Source organism: Carcharodon carcharias, chromosome 17 (assembly GCF_017639515.1).
Source record: "Carcharodon carcharias isolate sCarCar2 chromosome 17, sCarCar2.pri, whole genome shotgun sequence".
Lineage (NCBI taxonomy): Eukaryota > Metazoa > Chordata > Chondrichthyes > Lamniformes > Lamnidae > Carcharodon > Carcharodon carcharias.
The window spans coordinates 59335712-59351270 of NC_054483.1; the positions used below are offsets into that span (position 1 = coordinate 59335712).

General features: G+C 37.3%; 1 protein-coding gene across 3 annotated transcripts in view; it reads left to right on the plus strand.

Annotated features, from left to right (window-relative positions):
- The window catches only part of ptenb (phosphatase and tensin homolog B), a 166933-nt gene that overhangs the window by 134937 nt on the left and 16437 nt on the right, over positions 1-15559 (plus strand). For 2 of the 3 annotated variants that reach the window (XM_041209711.1, XM_041209712.1), the window contains 2 exons: positions 8779-8920; positions 11625-11791. In XM_041209711.1, the coding sequence (XP_041065645.1) occupies positions 8779-8920; positions 11625-11791 (309 nt within the window). Of the gene's footprint in view, positions 1-1481; positions 1579-8778; positions 8921-11624; positions 11792-15559 lie in introns of those variants that run through there. The other variant, XM_041209714.1, reaches the window with a different exon arrangement.

Consider the following 15559-nt stretch of genomic DNA (forward strand, 5'->3'; position numbering starts at 1 on the left):
AAGATAAATCATAGAACTGCAACAACCAGTACTAGTAACAGGTACATATGATATGAGAAACCCATTATTTCATAGCCATTAGGGAATTGTAAAATTTAGTGTCAGTAACTGCACTCCAAATCATAGCATTAACTAGTATGATTGGAGTTCATGTTCAATCATCCCAATTCTCTTCATTACAAGACATTCTTTGTAATAGCTTGCTTCCAAACAAAAAGCATTCTCTCACATCCACCAATCAATATGCTGTGTGATTCAGGTGTTGTTTGGGGTAGAGGTGCAACCCTTGCTCATCCCTTATCAAGACTTGACTTTCTTCTTGGTGCTTGTTTGTGAAAATATTCGTGCAATCCCTCTACTATGGTTTATCCACTCCTGGCTAGTTTTTACATATTGACCTTTTTATTTGTACTTGAGTTCACAAAGCACCAACGTTTTCAATTGACTATGGCTGTAGTTCTAATGGTTCTAGGCACCATTAATTAGTCTCAGAATCTTGTACAAGGTTTCTACAAACCAGAGAATCTGATTTACCATTGCAGTCTCCCACCACAAGTTTCCTACGTGGCTGTTGAGTGAAGTGTCTTCAAAGAATAATATTTCTAGCACTAAGTATTTATGACATTATTGGCTTTTAGAAAAACCTTTCCTTGGAGGGCATGCATTATGGGATTGAAAACCTTTTGTCCACACATGTTACAATTGCAGTTTTAGTCTTTTAGGACTGTGATTTTACATCATATTTTTTTAAATCACATTTAAAAATGCTGCTGGCTAAGTAACCTGAAATGAGTACACATTCTGCTACTTAAGGTACTTAACAAAAACAGTTATTGGCTCTTTTTTTAATATAGAAGGTTAGTGGATTGCATGTGTTAGCAGTAGATCACTCTGTTATATTTACATGGATGGATGAGGCAATCTTTGAACATCTGATTTTTTACAGACAAAATTTGAGTTTCATTTTGCCTCAAAAAAATGTATTCACCACTTGACGTTGCCTTTTGATATTCATAGAATAAAAATCCACAGTTTGATTTAGGAGCATTTTTTTTGTATCATTAAACAAACCTTTTTGGATAGTGGTATTTATCACTTTGCAGCACCTTCTTGGGCCAACGTATGGAGCATTTAATTCTAGACTGTCTCTAAGGTAGCAACCTTGAATAATGTAAATGCTTACAATAAGCATCACTGTCTTGACTGAGCCTTTCAGGGCAATGAACATTTAGGAGTTAAGCTCCACAGTGCCTTGATGTTTCCTCTGAGTACCACTGGTAGTTTTTGTGTTTTGATATGCTCAAATTGAGGAAAATTAAATTTCCCACTATGGGTATAATGTTGCTCATTTGACTTTCATTTATAAAGCTTCCTCCCAACCAATCCTGCATTGCTCTTTCTCTCCTGATGTGGCTTGGAGTTGATCTACTGTTCACTGTTGGATGATTCAGTGCTTTTGCTCTTGTTTGGAATTTCAGTGCAGCTTCCTCTGGCCAAAGAACTAATGGCAAGGTCCAGAGCAAGGAAGGCTACTTGACTACGCAGGGCATGAAATTCTGAAAGCGACAGCATCCTAAGGTTAGCATCCCTGTCCCCTGTGGGATGATAGCAAATGTTCAATTTGTACATGGAGGCTGAAAATCTATGAAGATGAACAAAACATAGCTAATTTATTCAACTCTTAACTTATTAAAATCCCTCTCCACACACGCAAACACACTTTCATATCATACTATATGGGTGTACAATGATATAACATTGTAATTTATTTTGATTTAGAAAAATCAACGTATTCAATTATGTATTAAAATATGAGCTTTTACAGTTGATCTGCAAGCAAATCTCTCCACAGGCTACAGCAGTATGAAAGTGTATGTGATTGAGCTTGAACTGTTAACCAATGGAGTCTGTTATCAATTCTGGCCAACATTTAGAGGAACACCACTTTGCATTTAAAATTTGGTTTGTTGATCTTCTTACATTCATAGAAGCAGTACAGAAGGAGGTCATTCAGCTCATTGTGTCTACGTTGCCTCTTTGAAAGAGCTAACCATTAGTTCCACTCCCCTAATCTTTCCCCATTGCTCTGTAAATTTCCCCATTCAAGTATTTATCAAGTTGCCTGTCGTAAGTTTTTATTGAATCTGCTTCAACTTATCTTTCAAACAGTGCATTCTAAATCGTACAACTTGCCTGTAATTTTATTTTCCTAATGTTGCCTCTGGTTCTTTTACTAATTACCTTCAATTTGTGCATTCTGGCTGCCAACCCTTCTGCCACGGGAAACAGTTTCTCCTGATTTATCCTGTCAAACCCATTGATGATTGTGAACACCTGCCAAATTTTCATTTAACCCCCTCTGCTCAGTGGAGAAGAACCATACTTTCTCTGGTCTCTCCACACACTAAAGTCTTTCATCCATGCTGCCAACTAATCTTCTCTTCACCCTCTCTTAAGCCCTTAACCTCCACCTGTGCTTTTTCATTCTATGTTTCTAAGAATGTTTGAAGATCAACAGACCAAATTTTAAAGACAAAGTTGGTTGCTCTAACCGGTGCCCAGAATTGATAACAGAGTCTATGGCTTTATAGCTCAAGCTAAATCAGATACACCTTTATACTGCTGTAGCCTGTGGAGACATTTGCTTGTAGAGCAATATAAAATCTCAGCCCCACCCTTCCTTTGAGTCTCAAAATGTGGTGCCTAGAATTGGCCATAATACTACAGCTCAATGGTTTATGTAGGTTTAGCATAACTTCCTTGCTTTCATATGCCTTTTTTTAACAGTCACCTTAACTTGTCGTCCTGCCTTCAAATGTTTTTGTGCATACAACCTAGCTCACTGTCCCTGCATCCGCTTTAAAATTGTGTTTAGATTCCCTCTCTTCATTCTTCCTACCAAACTGAATCATTTCACACTTCTGTGCATTACATTTCATCTGTCATGCATCTGAAAACTGTTTCTATCCTCCTCAGTGTTTACTACATTCCCAGGTTTTGTTTCTTATGCAAGCTTTGAAATTATACCCTGTATACCTAGGTCAATGTCATTTATTTATATATATATATATATATATATATATATATATATATAATATATATTAAAAAGAGAAGTGGACCCAACACCAACCCCTGGAGAACCCCACTGCACACATCTCTCCAGTCTGAAAACATCTGTTCACCAGTCCTCTCTGCTTTATATCCCTTAACAAATTTCTTAATCTTGTATACCACTGACCCTTTAGTCCCATGAACTTCAATTTGCTAAGAATTCTCTTGCGTCTTTAGCAAACATCCTTGCAAATCCAAATACGCAGCAAACATCCTTGCAAATCCAAATACGCAATATTAACTGCACTACCTTCTTCAGCCCTCTGTTACTTCATCAGAGAACTCAATCAAGTTGGTCAAACAGAATATGCTTTTAACAAATCACACTGGATGTCATTAATTGGAACTTGAAAAGACACAGATTAATTTTGTCCCAGATTAGTTTGCCTAAAGGTGTCCCATCAGTAATATTAGGCAAACTGGCTTGTAGTTGCCAGATTTAAGCTTCTCTCATTTTTTTTAACAGGGAGGAACATTTACATCCTCCAATCCTCTAGCACTGCTCCCATATCTAAGGTGGATTGGAATATTGTGGCTAGAGCCTCTCCAGTCTCCATGCTTACTCTCCTCAGCAACCTAGGTTGCATCCCATCCAGATTGGATGTGACTTCTGTATTTTACAGTGCTGCTAACTTTATATGCATCTCCTCTTTACCACCTTTTATCCTATTTACTACCTCCTCCTTTACTGTGACATTGGCAGTATCATTTTTTTTGTGTAGACAGATACAAAGTACTCACCATATCTTCTGCCTCCACATTAAGATCAGCCCCAGTCTTGAGTGCCCTTTTATTATTTATATGTTTATAAAAGATTTTAGTGTTCCTTTTATGTTACCCACAATCTATTCGCATTTGCTCTTTGCCCCTCTTATTTCCATTTTCAGTTCTTGCTTGTCTTTCTGTATCCTACTTGGTCCTCTACTGAATTATAAACTTGATAATCATATTACCTTTATCTTTGATTGCCCTTCCTTTCCCTCTCATGGGACATGTGTCTCGTCTATATCTGAACTGTCTTCTCTTTGAAAGCATTGCTCATTTACTGTTATACCTGTCATTTACTGTTATACCTGTCAATCTTTGATTCCAGTTAATCTAAGCAGAAGCTTTTTCAACTCACTGAGATGTGTCCTTCCCCAGTTGAGTATTTTTCACATCTGATTTCCCCTGGTCCTTTTCCATAATTCCACAGTGATATTGTGATCACAGTTTCTAAATATTCCTCCACTAAGCCATGCTCCACTTTCCCTATTTCCCCTGGAACTAGTTCCAGCAGTGCTTCCTTCCTTGTTGGACTGGATCAAAAACATTCGCTTGCACTGATTTCTGGAATTCCTCCTCTTTGTCTACAGTTGGTTAGTTGAAGTCTCCCATTACCACTATTCTAAACTTCTCACATCTTCGTAAAAGTTGCCTGCAAATTTGCTGCTTTATCTCCGTCCCACTATTTAATTACAAGGCTGTCATACATAAACTATATAGTGCCTTAATCAGACTCAGATCACACCTTGGGTAAGTACTATGTCTATTTCTGGTCACCACATCATAAGGGTGGCATTCAAGCCTTGGAGAGGTTTCACAAAAGAACTGCAAGGCTGATCCCTAATTTCAAAGGATTGTATAATGAGGTTAAAATCTAGAGAAGTTAAAAGGAGATGACTTCATAGAGGAACATAAATAGTAAATGTAATTGAAAAGGTAAATCCAGACTCTATTTTAAAGTAATAATACTTTTATTTATGTAACATACTTAATGTCAAAAAATTGTCCCAAAGCACTTCACCAGGCCATAAGAAACAAATGGAAATCAAACTAAATGAGGAAATATTAGGAGGGATCAGAAAAGGTTGTCAGAGATGGGTTGAAGGAGGGTTTTAAAGGAGAAGGGTTTTGAGACGTAATTCTAGTTTGTCAAGCACAGGTGAATGCCACCACTGGTGGGGTCAAGGGAGGCAGGGCTACACACTAAGCAACTCAGAACAAAGTATTTCAGGGCTTGTTGTATAGCTGTAGAAGGCTAGGGATGGGATTGTGGCTGTGAAGGGACTTAAGTACTAGGATAAGAATTTTAAACTTGCATTGAGAACCAAGAGCAAATGCAGGTCAGGAAGAACATAGATGCTAGATGTGAGTGGCTTGGTTCATGAGATAAATGGGTAGAATAATGAAGGCAGAAATCCTGGAATCATTTGGAAAAAAAGTTGTTTTATTGGGACTTTTTTTTGGATGATTGAGATAAGATGGGTTGAGTGATCTTCATCAACTGCTATCTATCTTGTCATATTGTAAAACCTCCTCCTATTGCCAAAGTTCCCAATTTATTGTAAGAACCTTTAAAAACTAGGCATCTTATGTACATTTATGCTTAATGTACATTTTTTAGCAAGTATGAATCATACATAAACTTGTCTGCAAGTTTCATTATTTTCATTCCCTTTCAGCCATATCTGCCCTTCTCCATTAGTCAGCCAGTAAGCAGGGGTTCTCTGTAACTAATTACAATGCTTTATTAAGACTTGATTAGGTGTACTGTTACAGCCAATTACACTGTAAATTCCATGCTGTAACTGAGTGGGGCATCAGGATTGATCAAAGAGAGGTCAACAAAGGAAAGCTGGAACTGAATACAGTTAACAGGGTTGAATCATTAAGGTGGTTGAGGACACTATAAAGTTCACATGATTTGTTTTTCTGGCTGTAAGGTGCTCATTTGACAGAAACAATAGAGAATATGGTTTTCACATAGATATTGAGCGACAGCAGAAGTAAGATCTACTTCAGTGTCATAGAGATGAGGTGAGAGTGGATCAAGGTGTATGCTATAAGATAGTTTCTCAAAGGATTAAGATGCTGCACAGACATATTTTAACTTCAAATTAAGTAATCCAATGAAGTAAATGGAAAATTGATCCACTTGGTAAAAATATGGTGCTGACATAAGTTAAGCAATCAACTTATGTCATTTCAAAAAAGAAAATTAATAGAAAGTGAGCTTTGAAAATGAATTAATATATGACCTTGATCACTATCTTGTTGTCATTAACTTCTGTTACAAAGCATCTTATTGAATACCTGTGCATTTTATTAAGCTTCACTCAATTTGCATTCCAATTTCTTGGCGTTGTCAGGAATGCAGTGCATGGCATTGAATTCAGCTTGTGGCCTAGTGAGTAAAAACGCCATGAGATGTGGTTTTAAGCCATTAGACCAGATGGACCAAGTTACTTTGCTGATCTGTGCTAGATTAGCTGATAATGATTGAGGCAATAGCTGGTGTGGTGCAAATGCCTTCAATTCCTCTGCATTTGAGGTTTGAGGGAGAAGGAGGTCTTATTTCTAATTGCTATCAGGTAATTCCTGGAAATTTATTTTATGTGGTTTTGAGTGAAAACCAAATCAGGCTCAGTTGTTTTGGCTTCCATGAAGAATGATCACTTCTCTGACGTTCCAGAGGGCAGCTGGTGTCTGCAGAACATTGAGGAGTTCATACTTTCAGGGGAGGCAGGAAAAGTGCAGGGAGGAATAAGATGCAAGAAGTATTTATACAGTGTATTGATAATCTCTGATCAAGCCCCATTTTGCATGAGAATAATGAATGTGTATGACATTACAACTGAAGCTGTTACTCTCCAACTGTGATGAGTTTGCTGTATTTATATGCCTTTTGGCAATAATACTGCATCTATTTGCCAAATTGCAGCTGAACTCTGTTGCCTTCATACAGTTTGAAATGGTGCAGTGACATAAGTTCAACTGTCACATTGTAGAGCTAAGTATTTGTGCGCGTTTTCTCATTGATTTCCATGTCACAGAGAGCCTGATGTAATTGGTTCCTGTTTAGATCTTCAAAATAATGGCATGTGAACAGAGGGAGCTCACATGGGATAGAGGAAAGTGCCATCATTTTATCCTTTATAATTCCCAAAACACGCAAATTTACTTGAAAAGAATTCTGCACATAACCTATTTGGTATAAGGGAATTAAAATGGCTATTTCTCCTATTCAACATCTATTTATTGCTTACACATATAGATCAAGGTAGGATAATTTTCCTTGGCATTTCATGAACTCTCTTATTCACGGTATATTAAAATCAGCATGGGATTTTTGCTTGCTAAGGATCTTTAGAAGGAGGGTAATTTAATATTCACTTGGAAATGAAAATATTTTTAAAAAAATGATAGGCATCAGCATGGTCAGCAAGGTAGGAGAAAAATTCATTGAGGTTCGGGTTCCTGGTTACTAACACTGACAACTGCTGGAAATTTGTTGTGTGTATCTATAGTCAGGAAAGGTTTTAGCTCAACTATGGTCATGTTGGGAAATAGCTGTTAATGCTTTTTGTTCCTTTGTTATTCTGTGAATTGAAAAAGGTGAACACAATTTCATTGTGTTGGGGATAATGAGTAAAATAAGTAACACAAACATTTGGAGTATTTTTTGAGACAGTATCCAGCTTTCATCTCTTTACTCAGGTGAAGAGATGTGTTCTCTCTGTGCGAGGAATGATTGTCATTGTTCCACTATAAGTGGTGTGGTATCAACTAAACAGCTTCCCTTTCCACAAGTTAAAGCAGGGACATTCTCCTTAGTGGAAGGAAGGCAAGAGGGTTTGATGGAAAGAGCCAAATAGAAGATCTCTTCTGTTAATCTTAAGTGAACTGTAGATGGAAATCAGATAGGACAGAAGAGGTAGTTTGTTGGTAGTGTGAAGTAGGAAAGCTGCTTATAAGTAATGGGGAGGTTCAGTCAGTCTGGAATGGGAGCAGACAAAGTCGGTCACTCATGGCAGTTGTGGAGTAGCTGTTAATGTAATGAGATGTTAGGGTCCATATGAATGCAAGTGGAGTTAAGGTGGGTAAGAGAGCAGAGGGCAGTGTGGCTGCAGCATGATTAATCTCCAGGCATCTTGACTACACACTGTTGAGGTCACTGTTGCCTAGACTCTACTATCTTAAAACTTGAAACAAGACTTCACTTTCCCTAGAGAATGGTGGCTTTGAAGATTAAAATGCTACAGGATGCAATTAATGCTAAAGAAAATATTAAATTTGCTTTGGGAATATAAAATGTTCAGAATATTAGGCTGAGCAAATTCGGAACTTAATGTAGAAAATCAAAAGATAGAAAATAGGCTTGAAGCATGTGTAAAGGATATTGAGGCAGTTCCATAGATTTTTGAGGAATGGGCAAATGGGTTAAGTGACTTTTTCAATGTTTGGTTATTTATGTTATCCTTAGTAAGTTTTTAAATGCCCAATGCATTAGAATAAACCAATGTTCTTGAATTATTGTGGACTTGTCCTTGTAATAATTGAAGTGTAATTGCTGCCAGCAGATATACCGGTGTAAATTTAGTAAACAGAGCCTGTGGGCCTTGGAATCCTACCACTATAAATGATTCAACATGCCATAGTTAAAATATATTACCAGACATTTTGGTTGCATGTCATATAAAATGCTGGTGGATTTGTATCCATATTGTTGCAATGCAAAATTAGTCACTGCTAATTGCTGTTCTGAAACTACAGTGTATATCCAGGCATCTCTAATGCTTTTGTTGCCAGGAATTGAAGTAAACTGGCAACTAGAAACTGAGCTGTTCAAAGCAATTATACTGTAGCATTGAACAGTATCCACGTATATATTTTACTTTTTTTTAGGGCGTAACAATTCCCAGCCAGAGGCGTTATGTATATTATTACAGCTACCTTTTGAAGCACAGATTGGATTACAAACCAGTGGCATTATTGTTTCACAAGATGCAGTTTGAAACGGTTCCAATGTTCAGTGGTGGAACATGCAGTAAGTTTTGTTTTACTATTTTTAGCAATATATACATTTGTTGGAAAGGGACAGAAAATTGTAATAGTATATTGCTGTTTCAGTTTGCTGTTGACCAGGCAGATGGACAGTATAATACTACAAAAGGTTTGAGCTGTACTTTAGTGTATTATAACTGTATCTAGGACAAACATTTTCAACTGATATTTCTAAGTAATGGTCAAATATGCTTTCTTAATATCTGTTTGGACTATGTTTTTTTAAGTCAAAATTTGTAAAAAAAAAAAAAATAAATAAATTCTCAAAGGATCGTTTATGCTGCTAAATAGAATCTCCCTGGAATCCAGATTGAGAGAATAGAACCAGAAAGTTTGGATGCTACTGTATAATGTTATCTGCAGAGCTGATTGTTTAATTCAGTTGACCAGCTCTTGGTGAGGTGTGAGTTTGGTGGGGCTGGGTGCAAAAATGTACTTTGTTAAAGTGATTAGTATTTATAAAACTAAAATCTGTTAACTTTGAAGATTTTCAGAGATTGCATGAATATGATGAACTGAAAATAATTCTTGGTATTTTCATGTTTTGATCAACACTCGTAGAATGTCCTTTCATGCTACTCAAATTAGATAAGTTTGTCATCAAATTGCATTTCAATACTAAGCAAATTGTAGGTCAGAAACCAAAAAGAATTAATCAACTTACCGTCCTTGCCCAATTCACCCTGCCCACCTCCCCCCACACCCGCTGCTCTTCTGGGAAGGGCTTGTTTTGATGAATAGTATTTTTGAACATTGGTACTGCTCCTGGTGTCTAACCAAGTGACTAGTATTCATAAATGAAGCTGGTGAGTTGACAGGCCATTTTGATATGAGATGCGCTACTACCAAGCTTCTTCTCTTTCACATACTCCTTATCGAGCAGGGGATCACTAGGTGCAGTCAGAAGCAAAAGTATGGCCTGAATTTTACGCTTGGCGCGGGAGCACGATTGGTGTGACCGGAAGTGAGTATGAAATATGCTCCCACCCTCCATCGGCCCCCGACAGCAATTTCACGATGGCAAGCCAATTAACCGCTGGCCAGCATGAAACAAATCTTAAAACTTGAAACAAGGCTTCAGTTTCCCGAGAGAATGCTGGCTTTGTAGAATAAAATGCCCCAAACTATAATGACACTACACACAACTGACAGCAATACTCATGAATCATCAAACCTCAAACATGTTCGGGCTTTTTATCCGGCCCTGGATCCAGAATGGTGAAAATACATGAACGTCACCTGGCCAATTGGCCCATGTGCCAAGCGTAAAAGCGCATGGGCCATGTAAAATTTGGGACAACTGCATGTTTAATGGACTCAATTGCCCTTTTAATTGGTGGCAAGCGCACTTCCAATTCCTGCCAACCGTAATATTGTGTGAGGGCGCCATGTCGTCAGGGCATGCGCCTGACATCTTCACCTGCGATTTTGTTCGAGTTCAGATTGCCAACTCAAGCTCCATAAAATTCTGGCCTATGTTTTTCTTTCTTCTTCTGTCCATCCCTGGTCCAGGAAAGTCAGTTAACATGCCCTTTTTGCCGCCATAATTGAGAGGTGCTAATTTAGACAGAGCGGGAATGCAACTCTCTATTGCCTAATACCACTAAAGCAACAGAAAACTCCATCGTATTATTACTTTTAAAAAAAAAAGTGGTGTCGTTCAGTATTCAGGAATAGCGTACCCAATTAGGTGTACCTCCTTTCTACTGCCACCAATCAATGGACCTTAACTCCAGTTTGAGAAGAATATCTACTACTTTCCAAACAAATTGAATTTTTCCACTTGCAGGCATTTATCCTTTTGGCTTCTTTGAGCTTGTCAATTTATATCGGATGATGGGCAGTTTTCTGCCATGACCCATTCTTATGATCATCCAGGGATGCACTGCCCTTACTTCATGTCAAAAGCATGGCAGCAAACATTTTCATCCATTTGGTGTGGAATGAGCTTTCACCCCCATCTGACAAATAAAAGGCATTTTCCCCATATAAAATGTTATTTTTTTAAAAAAAGCATTAATTGAACCCGTATGAATGAAAGTTCACAAAGCTGTGACAGGGTGCTCAAATTGCTACCTGATTGATTTCCTTTTGAAGTTGTACAACCATTTTTTAAGTTTGGTGCTTCATGAGGACAGTACTCAATGCTTCTGCATCTCCCACTAAGGACCGTTAGGAAGGAAGATCCTGACTTGGGGTAAGAGGTGGAAGTAGGCAGTAACAGGACTGTTGAAGCAGAATTTTCAACTTTGAATGCTTTGAGATAAACCCTTTAAGTTTCAAGATCATGTGCCACTGACAGCAGTATCATTTTGCCTTCTTATCTGGTTAATGCCTTGAAATATACAGGTCAAATTAAAATTTCTATGTAATGAATTTCATTTCCACATGAATCTCTGAATTATTAATTCTCAATTAATGTGACCCTTCAAAGCATGCTCATTTACAAAAGGAAACCAGTATACGATTAAGGGAGGATCTTTTATACCAATTTGTAGCATAGTTATTGAAGAATAGATTATGTTATGGCTCTGAACATTTAAATTGTCACCTGAAGCCATCAGATTTTTCATTTACACTGAGCTGCATTATAAATTTTGCAGTTTAGCTACTTAAAGAACATTATAGTGAATATTTCCCTTTCTTTGCTAGAACTGAAAAGCTAAAACTCTTTTGTTCTCTCTTAGATCCTATGTTTGTGGTTTCACAGCTGAAGGTGAAGATCTTCACTTCCCCTTTGGGACCGACCAGGCGTGAAGACAAATATATGTATTTTGATTTTCCTCAACCTCTACCAGTGTGTGGAGATATTAAAGTGGAATTCTTCCACAAACAGAACAAGATGATGAAAAAGGTTTGTTTTCACTAGATCTGGAGCCATTTTGATAGAACTAAGAGTGTAAATATCTTGGTATACAGCAAGGACACAAGCTTTAGTCTGTAAAGTGCAGTGCAAGAAGAAGTCTTGCCATCAGTAACCTTTTTGAAAAAAATGAGCAGAAATGTAAAGTATAATAACACTTGACTAATTTCAACTGTTTGATTTCCACTCCCGATATTCCATCACCAAAGGCATTCAACAGTCAAACACAACACTAACTGAGATTGAATCTATTTTGCAAACAATGTGTACAAATTATAAAAACAAAATATTATAGGTGCTGGAAATCTGAAATGAGAACAGAAAACTATGGAACTACTCAGCTGGGCTGGTAGCATCTGTAGAGTGAGAAACGATTGATGTTTCAGGTCAATGACTTTTCATCAGAATGTATTAAAGTATATCCAGTTAATTGTTGCTGCACAACTGTTTAACTCCTGGGGTGCTAGAATGACATGAACAGGCCATTGTAAAGTTTTGTCTCAAACATTGTCTAGCATAAACTTTCATAATGAAAATGTGCCCTTGCCTATTATAGTTCTACTGTTGTACAATGAAGCCTGTACAACTAAAGCTAAAATCTGCTTGCAGTGTCTTTTCTTGCAGTTTCGTCCCTTCTGTATTTACATTTAACTGTAATGTTATTTAACTGTTGCTCTGAATACATTATAATATGTTTTTCAAAAAAGAAAAACACTTATCTGCATTCTTTTACTTTCCTTAATATACTAATCATTTTGGAAGCATGAATCACATTGACAAAATGGCTTTTGACTGAAAACTAGCTCAACATCTGAGTTTTAAGTTACTTGTGACCTAGAACTGTGAAAATTGATATGGTCATATAAGCAAACAGGTCAATTGGTGATATGATATTTACGTGCCAAATAGAAGAATGTCATTCCTTGATAAGTTGCCCCATCCTGTTTATCGCAATCAGATGAAATGGCTCCTACACATGTAAGAATTAAAGTATAAATATTTCCAAACCACTAATTGGTTTTGGGTATCAGCTTAAATCCTGGTGCAGCAAATTAAATCTTTGACATGATCAAAAATGAAGGATAATAGATTTTCAAATGTTTGGACAAGTTGTAATATGCTTTTAGAGTGTATTAGTCAACCAATTTTAGTTAATTTCTAGTGTCTTCTATTGTCACCATTACACCTGGCGGGTTGTCATCTGACTTTGTTTTGCATGACTGGATGGGTTTTTATAATAAGGAAAATTAAAACTTAATATTTCAGGTTTACGGTTGTATGTATAATGTTTCTGTGCAATAAATAGGAGAACTGGGTACTGAAATGAGTCATACACAGGACTTTAGTCTTGGTACCTGGGTTTAAAGTAATAGGATGACAGCCTCTTCTTTTAGCTTGCTGCTAACCATAAAACTGCTGAAATGTATAAGCACAGAAGTAGGCCATTCGATCTATCATGTCTGCTCTGCTTGATTGCTTGACAATATATTACTAATATTGGTGCCCTGCTATCTCCTTGTAACCTTATATCTTCGTCTGCTTCAAACCTCTATTAAATTTCTTCTTGGCTTTCTCTGCTTCATTGGAAATACTCCTAATATCTCAAGTCTCCTCATAACTGTAGTCTCATTCCTGATGATCTGTATCTATACTATAAACTCTTGCTTTTATTTCCTTTCTGTAACATATGTACATGTCTGCTTTCGCTAAACTGATTGTCCTCCCTGCTGTTTGCCAAGCCACCTACTCTTATGTAATCAGTAAATTTCAATGTAGTACTTGACATGCCCCAGTTCAAATCATCGATTATATTGAAAACCAATGGGCCCAACACTGACTCACTTTTAATCCTCCAACTTCTCCAATCCAAGCAACAGCCATTAACTCTAAATTTAAATTGGGTCTTTAAATGAGTTTTGGCATGCATTATCCAGTTTCTTGTAGCTGTGGAACAAACAGCTCAAATTTTAGCACTTGCAATCATTGATGCCACAGGGAAGCTGAAACAGGAAATGGAAAAAAGATGGGAGCTCCTAAGGTTGAGACTATTGGCTGGTTGGAAGTTTGCATCTAACTGCTTTGCTGGAGCTGGGAGTGCTTAATGCTGATCCTGGGTGTCTGAAATGAAAAGTATTCCATTCTTCAACACTAACATACCTCAACTAATTTATGCAATCAGCTTTTTTGTGGGGTGTATAGGCTGATACTCTAGCGTATCACAGTCAAAATTGCCACTCAGCATCGTTATAGTTCATAAGAATAATAAGTTAAGGACCAGCAGCGTTAAATTTATTTATCATAGTTTGGTGCTGTTCTGAAAACAGTTTAGTGGCCACAGCTGGCTACTGCCTTCTATAGAAGAGAATTTCTCTGCTATGTTCCACAAAACTGCAAAAGCATCATTTATAAATTGGTTTTATTTATGAATGTTTTCTTTACACATTGTATACAGAGGGAATCCTTCACCATGGCACTTACTGATAATTTTAATTGATTCTATGACTTATGTAATTGACCTAAACAGTGAATCTAATTTTGTAACTTTTATTTGCAATTTGGAATTGGTTTGAGGGTTAGGTGGGTGCATAATATATTAATCTGACAGTTTTTATATTTTCCCTACCACATGTAAGCTGCTTATCAACAGGAAGAAGGAAAGAGGTTTTCATTTTTTGTTCATCAGTTGTCTTCCTCCCAATCTGAAGACATTGCTGAGGTGCCATTCCACAAGCACAGATCCCTGAGATAATTCACCCAATTGCCTATTAGTCATGTGCAGTTCTGTGCCTTGAGTGTCAGCAGGCCATTTGAATGCAAGAGGTTCATATTTGTGCTTAATCTTTTTTTCCTCCCAATGCCCATTCCTATGCCTTTTCAGTAAAAGTTGCTGGATAGCAATTGGGAGTGGTGCTAGATGATTTTCTCTTCCTTAACCTTGATCCACTGAGGTATACTGTAGTACCTCTGACACCTTTTTGGCTGGCTGAGATCAGCTAACTTGACACAGAGTGAAAGTTGAATCTAGCTGGGTAACTTGGTAATACACTTGCTGAGCTTTTGAGGAAATGTTTTGGATTAGTTCCTTTATTTTGTTTGCAATCCCCCATTTCATCAGTTCCTCATTGCTTAAAACTATCAAAAGTACTGTTTTGTTTTGCTCCTCCTTTCCTTGCATTTTCTCTCCTCCAGGACATGCAGCATCTGCAGCCAATCTACTACCAGGTCTGTATGAGTACATTTTAATTCATTACAGCACTTTAAAATTTCAGTTAGTAACTCTTTCAGTCATTTATGCCTGGTTTTAATTGTTCTATTCCTAATAGCCAGATGCATTTTTCTTTGGTGCCTTGCCTTTCCAGCGCAGTAAGAAAATTTATTCCGACATCTAAAAGATGTGCAATGGCTGTAATTCAATCATTATCTACTTCCCACACTTTCGGAAACAGAAATTGCCCTTTGGAAACAGTATTTAATACTTTTTTGAATTCAACTTGAGAATTGAGCTTTAGAGCTTACATAGAGCAAGTTATTAAGTATGTAAGAAATTTGCCTCTCGTATATTGCCAATATCTTGAACAGGATTCAAACATGGTTTTCCTCTCAAACCCTTCTTCCTCACCACCTAACAGACCAGTGATTGCCCCACTGCTTCTGTATCACTGCTGGGTCTTTTTTTTTAAGGCTAAGGACTCAATATTGGGATCGTATTCAGCCAGAGTATGGCTTAAATGGAGCAAGCTATTTCTTATAATGGAGACC